The sequence below is a fragment of the Acanthisitta chloris genome, unplaced genomic scaffold (assembly GCF_000695815.1).
Source record: "Acanthisitta chloris isolate BGI_N310 unplaced genomic scaffold, ASM69581v1 scaffold10446, whole genome shotgun sequence".
Taxonomy (NCBI): domain Eukaryota; kingdom Metazoa; phylum Chordata; class Aves; order Passeriformes; family Acanthisittidae; genus Acanthisitta; species Acanthisitta chloris.
Window position 1 is genome coordinate 2,445 of NW_008679731.1, and position 9,179 is coordinate 11,623.

The following is a 9,179-nucleotide window of genomic DNA, read 5'->3' on the forward strand; positions in this document are numbered from 1 at the left end:
GCCCCTCCCCAGAGGAGCAGCTTCCTCAGCAAGACCTGAGCCACGCAAACATCCACAGAGGAAAACCTTTATTACTGCTGGGAACCGTCTAAAATCCAGTCATGGACACAAGCAGGGTGGGACGTGACCATGTGAATGGCACACACACACACTGGTTTTCCCTTAAATATCTTCACATTAAAAAACAAACTCAAATCCAAACCCAAAAGGAGCTCTCAACCCTGCCAGCCTGGATGGGATGGGATGGGGAGGGGCACCTCCAAGGAGCTGTGTCCAGGTGCTGCTCCTGTGTGCAGGGACTGGAGAGACACCAGGTCAACCTGCTCTGTCCCCAGCCCCATAGCACTGAGGACACTGGAGGGGGACAGAGGGACCTGTGGGCTGGGAAGGAGGGAGGAAAGTGCGTGGTTTCCCTGCTCAGCTTCAGTTCTCTCTCTCTTAAGAGAAGAGTCTGGAAGCAAACGCTGAAAGCTCAGTAAAACATGACACTAAAAGCATCCACAGTGCTCAGCTTGGGGCACCTGCCTATCCCTAAAACACGGGGGAACAAGGACAAGATGCTCAACGTGGCCCCAGCAAGCACCAAGGAGCTGCTTAGAGAAGCAGAGGCTTACAGACCCATCCACGTGTTGGTGTGAGAAGGACTGGCGAGGGGCTGTCACCAGTCTTCCTGTATCACCAGGGGGGTCTAGGGGAGGGAGGTGACAGCAATGACTTTATCTGCATTTGGGGTGAGCCTTCTCCCAACATCAGAGCTGCTGACAAAGGCCAGAGAGGGAACAGGGACCAGCCTGGCTGGGGGACACAGCAGCTCCCACGCAGGGGACACGATGGTGGGTGTGAGTGGGCACTGAGGCTCTCACTCCTGTCCTCAAACCATGGCAGAGGGGCACGGATGGATCCTGTAGCCCTCAGATGGCCTCAGGCAACGTGTCTGAGGCTGGAGGTGGGGTGGGACACAAATTCCAGCTTTCTCCAGAGCTCCTTAGCCCCCCTTGGAGATCCTCAGCACCTCTCCAAGCACTCCAGTCTCCTTCCGAGCTCCTCAGCTCCACTCCTGCTCCCCTTGGAGGTCCTCAGCTCCCCTCAGCCCCTCTCCAAGCTCCTCAGCCCCCAAGGAAGCAGCTAAAAACCTTTCCCAGGCCACGATTGCTCCCTGAGCAGATCCAGGCCTTTGCCCACAGTGCTCCGCTAGGGCAGCTCCGAGCCAGGAGGAAGGCTGTGCCATGCTGTCTTGTGCCATGGGAGCACCAGCCTGAGGGTTTCTGGGGAAACAGGGAACAGCTGGGGGGCAGGTGGCACAGCCTGGCTGCTCCCAGGGCTGTGCAGAGGGCTGGCTGCTGGACCTGCTGAGGCACTGCAGCTGGAGCCTGGCAGCAGCTCAAGGCCTGGCCTGGATCCCACGGGATATTTTTATCCAGGCATCCGTGTTGTTTGAAGCTGTTGGCTTGTTTTTCTGCTCATAAGCACAGCCCTCCCTTGGCCCACCCTGGCTTAGAGCTGACAACAACAGCAACACCCTGTGCTGCCACAGCCTGAACCCAGGAGGCACTAGCTGCCCTGGGATGGTCCCAGGATGGCCCTGGCAGCCCTGAGACAGCCTGGGACAAGGTACAACACTCCAGGACACCTGGCAGCACAGTGGGGCTCAGGCCACACTCCCCAGACCCCCTGCTCTGGGAACATGCTGCACCAGCCAACTCTGCCCCCCTCCCAGGCAGGAAGGTTCGAGGGGCTCAGGGCAGGATGTTCCAGTAAATTCCATGGATCTGAGCTCTGGGATCTGCTCATCTTTACTCCTTAGCCAACAGCTGTGCTCAAAGACAGGGAGAGCCCCCTTGTTTGGGGCTCAGGACAGTTAAGCCTGTCCTGGGGCACAAACCAAGCCAAGGTGGGAACAATGCCAAGGTGGGAATTCTGGTTTCTTTAAAAAAAAATCGGATTTGAAAACAAAGATCCAAGTTTGGGAACTCCTCTCCACCTCAGAAAGTGGCCAAAACTCACCCTTGTGCAGGAATCAGGTTCAAAGTTCAGCCAATGTGTGTGGGTGACCCACAGCCCTGTCCCCTCAGGGGTGACAAGGGCAGGTCACCCCCTGTCACCGCAGAGCCCCAGCCCAGGGCTGAGCTCAGCTCCCAATGCCCAGGTTGTGCTGGGAGTGGGAGCCTGGAGGGACAGCTCCAGGCAGGGGTGGCCCAGGGGTGCTGGTGACAGGTACTAGGTGAGGACAGGTGTGGAGGCGAAGGAGTTGGCTCAATACAGCCTGAGCAGCGTCTCAGCAGGCTGAAGGCAGTGAGTTGCTCTCCACCTTCAGTCCTTTGCTGGCCAGGAAGGCATCCTGCTTGGGCTCCCGGCCCAGAAACTTCCTCAGCATGTCACAAGCATCCACAGAACCACCAGGATGCAGGATGCAGTTTCTGTAATCCATGCCCACCTGCGACCAGAGACAAGAGAACATATAGGACACCTATCCTCGTGCTGACACCACGTCTGTGCCCACCAGGTAGGTGAGGCAGCCCCTGCCTGCACAGGATGTTCTCCCTACCTTACAGTTCATGATCCCCTCCTGCTTGAAGCGGGTATGGAACATATCCATGGAGTACACCTCGCTCCAGAGGTAGCCATAGTACTGGGCGTCGTAGCCTCCAGCCAGGTGGCCAAAGGTTGCAGGCATGTTTGTCCCTGTGGGCACAGAAAAGGGGGTTCAGGGGAGATCCGAGCATGGAAAAAACCCTCTGTGCTGTCAGTGTGTCACTGGCTCAGCTGTTCACAGTCCCTGGGAACACATGGAAGAACTTTCCAGTCTTTTCTGTGTGGTTCAGCTCTGCTTTTCCTGGAGCCAGCAGAAACCTCCCCACTGAGCCAGCCTGAAGGGAACCTGCTGAGTCAAGCAGGCTGCCTCAGAGGAACAGGAGAGCAGGACCCTAAGCCCCCATACCTGGGGTGGCAGGGACACCCAGCACCTCTTCACACAGCTGGGCAAACACCTCCACGGGGTCAGCCTTGGTCTGGGTATGCAGTGCCTGGTCCACCTTGGCCAGGACTATCTGGCGCAGGTTGAAGAGTCCTGTTCCCAAAAGAAGGAGGCAAACTGAGCTCCTGCCTGCAGGCAGGGCTGGAATTCTGCCTGCAGGAGCATCACTGAGGCTGGTGGCAGCAGTGCAGGCTGGAGGCCTCTTGTTACTGTGCCGCTATCCGGCTTGGTGTTCATCATGCCACATCACCCTCACTCTCCCTAGATGGGCAACAGGCTGGTGTGGTTCCTTCCCCCAGTCCCCTCGGACCTTCCAGCTCTACAGGGGGTAAGGCAAAGCCTTTTCCTCCACCCAGCCAGGCCACTAAGTGTGTCCTTTCCCTCCCCACACGCAGGGGACACCAGTTCCCCCCGCAGGGACCCACCTGTGTTTGCCTGCCGGGATTTAATGAGCTTCTCCAGCAGCTCATCAGGGATGGGGCTCCCTGTTTTGTAGTGCCTGGACATACGCAGCAGTGGCTCCTTCTCCCACACCCAGTTCTCCAGCATCTGGGATGGAGCCTCCACGAAGTCCCGTTCCACGTGTGTCCCACTGAACATGGCAAACTCCGCCTGGGACACATGGCAAGCTCAGAACATTTGGAGAGCAGGAGGGGGAAAGGTACCAACTGCCAGTCCAGGGAGGCCTCACCTGAGAGCACAGCTGGTGCATCACATGCCCAAATTCATGGAAGTATGTCTCTACTTCATCATGCTGCAGCAGGGAAGGAGCATCTGGTGTGGGCTTGGTGAAATTGGCCACCATGGCAGCCACGGAGATCTGCCGGCTGGAGTCTGGCAGGAGGCAGCCTGGCTGCAGGCCGAAGCAGGCGGCGTGTCCGTACTTCCCTTCCCTAGCATGGGCAGAGAGGCTTAGAGGGACCCTCCCCACAGCCACAGCCTCCCCCACCACGGTCCTGCCTGGAGCAGGAGCCCCCAGTGACCCCCTGTGCTCCCGGGGCAGCTGTGCCCAGAACATGCTGCTCCCTCTGCACACATCTGGGAGTGGGACTCTTCCTCTGCCTCTGCCCCTGCCCTGCTCCCCCATTTCACATGGCCTGAAGCCCCCTGAGGACCTGTCCTCACCGTGGGTACAGGTCCAGGTAGAATTTCCCAATGGTCTCCCCCGAGGATGTGTCCTTCACTGTGTAGAGCTGCACGTCCTCGTGCCACACCTGAGCCTTCTCTTCCAGGTGGAAAGTAAGCCCCAGCAGCTCCTGGTAAATGGCCAGGAGGCCTGTGGTAACCACCTGCATGGGGAAATACTCCTTCAGCAGGTTCTGGTCCACGCTGTACTTGGTCTCCTCCACCTGGTTCATGTAGTAGCGCATGTCCCAGGCGTTGATGCGGTTGTCGAACTCCAGGCCACGCTTCTCACACTCCTTCTTCTTCAGGTCCAGGATCACTGCCCGTTCCTTCTCCCCCAGGGGCTTCAGCTTCTGGGCCAGCTCATCTGGGAGAACAGAGGTAGGAAGGGTTAGCACCTGGGGTCAGAGCAGCACACCTGGCTCAGCATGCCTCTTGGGGCATCCTGCTCCTGCTCTGCCCCTGTTCTGCCCCTCTCCCTGCCCTTGTTCTGCCCTTCTCTGCTTGTGCTCTGCCCCTGCTCTGCCCCAGGCCATACCCAGGAAAGCAGCCACTGCCCTGCTGCTTTTGGCCATGTTCATCTCCAGCACAAAGTCTGCGTGTGTGCTGAAGCCCAGCAAATTTGCCTTCTGAGCTCGCAGGTCCACCAGCTCCTTCAGGATCAGGCAGTTCTCCTGCAAGGCAGAAACAAAGTGGATTATCCAGGTGAGGAAGGAAGCAGGAGCCTCCATGTGGAAAGAAGCCCAAATCCCAGATGAGATCCCCTTGGTGCCCTGAGATCCTGTTGTCACACCTACCTCTTTGCACCTGGAGTTGAACATCTCCTCCACTTTCCTCCTTGTCTCGGGCACATAGCACTTCTTCAGGAGAGGGAAGTAGTGTGGGTATTTCAAGGTGACTTTCAGCTTTCCATCCTCTGTCTTCTCCAGGGAGTTCAGGAAGTCCTCAGGGAGGCCCCCTGAGAAAAGAGCAGACAGGGCTGATGGAGAGACCAGGATTTTCCAGGAATACCAGCTCTGGGAATGAGCCCAGAGACAGGCCAGAGAAATCCAGGCACTCCTGGCCACACCAGCATAGAAGTCAGCCTGAGTACTCCATACCCAATTCCTCCCTGGAGAAGGGCAAGAAGGTGGTGTCTTCATTGAGGTTCTTGTTGAAGTCTATGCACAGGACACTCAGCTTCTTCTTAATAGCTTTGATTTTCTTTCAAATACAGACAGAGAGAAGTCAGTGCACGGGGGAAGCCAGGCTGTCTCCAGCTTGCAGCCACCCCACTGAGACACCCAACAGTGAGTCTGCACTTGGCTTTGACTCAATCCCAACGCTGCGGAATTCAGTGTGTGCAAGCACTGAACCCTCAGCCTGGAACAGGCTCCCTGGGATCACACCTGGTAGGCAATCAGCCACCTCAGCAAGGTCCTGGCTGTCTCCTGCCAGCTCAGGAGCTACAGGTGTTCCAGCAACATGCTCCTCTAGCCTTATTACACCTTCTCTTTTCAACCCAGCTTTGAGTTCCTTCACTGGTGCATGATGAGAGATGGAGACCCTGAGAAGCTTCAGCCCTCTCATCCCAACCCCAATGTTTTGCATGTGAGGACCAGGTGTTGCTTTCCCAATTTCAGCTTCCCAGGAGCCCCCTGACCCCCAGGTCACTCCTTTAATGGAAAGAGAGAGGCACAAACCATCCAGGGGTTCTGTGCTCTCACCTCCTGTGTCTCCTCGGGCAGATGGAGCCCATTCCTTTTTCCCAGCTTGATCAGTCTCTCCAGGTACCTCTTTGCCTCAGGCTTCAGTGAAGAGCTCTCTGCTTTCTCCTGTAAAACAACACCGTGAGCACAGGGAACTGCAAGATCAGGTGTAGCAGGAAGCTCTGTCCCAGTGGGAGCGGTGGGTTCTGGGAACATCAGTGACCCAGAAGCAGATGGAAACACTCCACAGGAAGGCCTTGGTTTGGCTCATTGGTTCTTATCTCACCTTGGTGTGTTGGTTCCTCACAGACTGCTTTAAATACATCACCTTTACGCTGTACCACAGCATTTTTGGGGCATCACCTGCCCCTTCCCTACCTGAGATGGGATGGGTTGACCACCACAATCTCAGCAAAGTGGTGACTGGGGCCCTGAGCAGGGCAGAGGCCTCAAACCCCAGTCCCCCATTTCTCACTACAGCTGGATCACTGCAATGATCACACAATGATTCCATTCCAACCCAACTTGCTCTAGGACGAGAGAAAAGGCTTTGCTGTAATTCCAGGAGGTTTCAGGCCCTGCTTAGTTGCATCCCTGGCAGAGAACACACCTGGAGCCACACAATCCTCTGGTACACATCCTGCCTCATGCTCATCTCCACATCGAACTCCGAGAGCTTCTTGTCGGCCTCGGTGCTGGCTGCACGGATGTCCTTGCAGGGCGACACGTGCTGGGGGAAGTCCAGCATGTTCCTGCACACTGGGAACAGAACAGGGATCATAGCTCCATGGCCTGGAGCTGCTGGGGAGTGGGAATGCACACACAGAACCCCTGGTAACTGGGAGCCAGTCTGAGCCCCAGAGTCTGACCCACTGCCCATATGAAAGTAGAGTGAGGCAAGATAAGGCTCAGGCAAGCCCAGAGCAGCTCCCTCTCACCCCTTCCCTGCTGGTTTCCCACTGCATCTATCCTTCTCCCAAAACTCACAGGAATTTTATCATGCCTGTGAGACCCCTACACCTCTGCCCTAGCTGTACCATCACAGGACTCACAGCCAGGAGCTGGAAGTCACTGGTCCTTTCCAGCTCAGGCTATTCCATGATTCCACACCAGCAGTATCCTTGTGCGTCTCCTTTAAAGCTAAAACTGGGACACCTTTCCTCCAGACACTCCCCAAGAGCCACCACACCCCGGGTGTGCCCTGTCCTGAGTAATTTCCATTTCAGCAGAGAAAACAGGGAGAACATTCCCTGCCAACATTTTGCAAACCCTCCAAGAACAGCACTGCAGGTGCTCTCCAGGCACCTGAGCTCTCCCCCCAGCAGAAGGTGAGCAGGAAAGTGCTGACACTTGTGCTGAAGTTAACATTCCTCCTGCTAAGCAAGGGGGTTTTCCTCTTATTTTAGGAAAAAGAACTGGGAGAGAAGGAAGAGGCTTGCAGGCTGGTCCCTGCTCCAGACAGGAGTGCCAGTTCCCAGCACAGAGACTGAGACAGGGACCAGGTGCCATGAGACAGGAGGGAGCTGTCTGTAAATAATCAGCCAGACACCAAAACTGCATCATTTTGCTGCCACAATGTTGTCATATCATGTTACCTTCCCAAAAATTACAGCAGTGTGTAAACAAGGCACATGGAGAAACATTTATCCAAATTCAGGAAAGAGCTGAAGGTTTCTTAGGTCTTTTCTGCCATTTGTTCTCACTCACACATAAAAGCAGGGACAGCCTTGGGAATGTGGCTGAGTCTCCTGCAGCCCATCCTGCTGCCAAAGGGTTGTCCTTGGGTTAAACTCACTTTTACATTCCAGCTCTGTTCTTTGTACTTGTACCTCAGTGTATAAACATTAACTGGGAAAAAAAACCAACATCCCACTGGAAGCCAAAGGGAGAGGAAAGGAGATGACAGCACAGAGCTAAAAACACCCAAAAAATCTTAAAAACATGGAATCATGGAATCCCAGGATGGTTGGGGTTGGGAGGGACTTTAAAGCCCATCCAGTCCCCCCCCCTGCCATGGGCTGGGACACCTTCCACCAACACACACTATATTGGTGAGAAAACCTAACTGTTGAATCAACTAATTGCTCAGCCATTGCTTACTGGAATAAATTAATCTCTCATGAGGCTGATAATTTAGCAAATTACTTCCATATTTTTTAACTTCCCATTTTGCAGTCAGACTAGTGAAAATATTTTGGTTAGGTGGCTTGACAGCGTTTCTAGGCAATCTTTTCCAGTGCCTCTATACCCTCACAGGAAAGAATTCCTTCCCAATATCCCACCTAACCCTGCCCCCTGGCAGTGGGAAGCCATTCCCCCTTGTTCTGCCCACATGCTGATTTCCAGCCAGCCCCGATTTCCTCTCACTGTTCCCACCTGTATATTCCACCTCCACATCTGCCAGAGCCTTGAGGGTGTTCTCATAGGACACCTCTCCCTGCTCCTGGGCACCCACACGGTCGTACACCAGTTTGGTGCTCTCGGTCAGCTCTGTGGCCATTGCCTCGATCTGTTCTGCTGTCAGGTCCCAGCGCAGCTGGTTGGCCACAAGCCGCGGGGCCTGGCTGTCCACGACGTTCCCTGGGGGGAGAGGGCTGTGAGACCACAGAATCAAGGACTATCCCGAGCTGGAACGGACCACAAGAATCATCAGTCCAACTCCTGACCCTGCACAGACACCCCAACAATCCACCCTGTGCCTCAGAGCATTGTCCAAACACTCCTTGAGCTCTGTCAGGCTTGGGTGGTCCTGAAGAGCTGTTCCAGTGCCCAAACACCCTCTGAGGGAAGAACCCTGTCCTAATATTCAACCTAACCCTTCCCTGACACAGCTCCAGCCATTCCCTGGGTCCTGTCACTGGTCACAGAGAGCAGGATCAGTACTATTCCTTGTGAGGAAGGTGCAGACCCCTGAGGTCTCCCCTCAGTCTCCTCTGCTCCAGCTGAACAGAGCAAGTGCCCTTAGCCTCTCCTGGCATGGCCTCTCCAGGCTCTTTCCCATCCTGAAGGCTTTCACCATCCCAATGCAGCCTTACACGTGCTGTAAGGAAAATGTGGCTGCAAAGCTACAGTTCCATAAAAGCACTGAAAGAGAGGGCTGCAGCACCACAGGAACGGTCTCCAGAGAGTGCTGGGAATATGCAGGAGGATCATTCCCCAGTCACCGCTCACCCTCTCAGTCAGCGCAAACCCTTCACCGAAACCCGACTCCCTCCGGCCGTGCCCCTGGCAGGTGCCTCTGGCCGGGGACACGGCTGTTCCCTACCCCCCCGCGGCAGAGAGGTGATTTGGGGGACAGCAGAAGACCACGAACTCCCCGTACACTCCTGGGGGGCTGCCCCCCACTCCCTCCTGCAGTCTCATCCCCCTCCCTTCCTCTCCCGTTCCAACAC

The 9,179-nt window shown here is 55.7% G+C and overlaps 1 protein-coding gene across 1 annotated transcript; it reads right to left on the reverse strand.

The window, feature by feature from the left end:
• Positions 1-2,131: 2,131 nt before the first annotated feature.
• On the reverse strand, positions 2,132-8,404 carry THOP1 (thimet oligopeptidase 1; the record flags this gene model as incomplete). The annotated part of the gene is made up of 12 exons (XM_009077422.1): positions 2,132-2,434; positions 2,546-2,682; positions 2,939-3,067; positions 3,400-3,586; positions 3,666-3,867; positions 4,100-4,466; positions 4,638-4,773; positions 4,897-5,057; positions 5,200-5,302; positions 5,806-5,913; positions 6,398-6,546; positions 8,164-8,404. Coding segments are annotated over 12 exons (2,079 nt in total), but the record flags the coding sequence as incomplete, so codon positions are not given.
• Between the last annotated feature and the right edge of the window lie 775 nt (positions 8,405-9,179).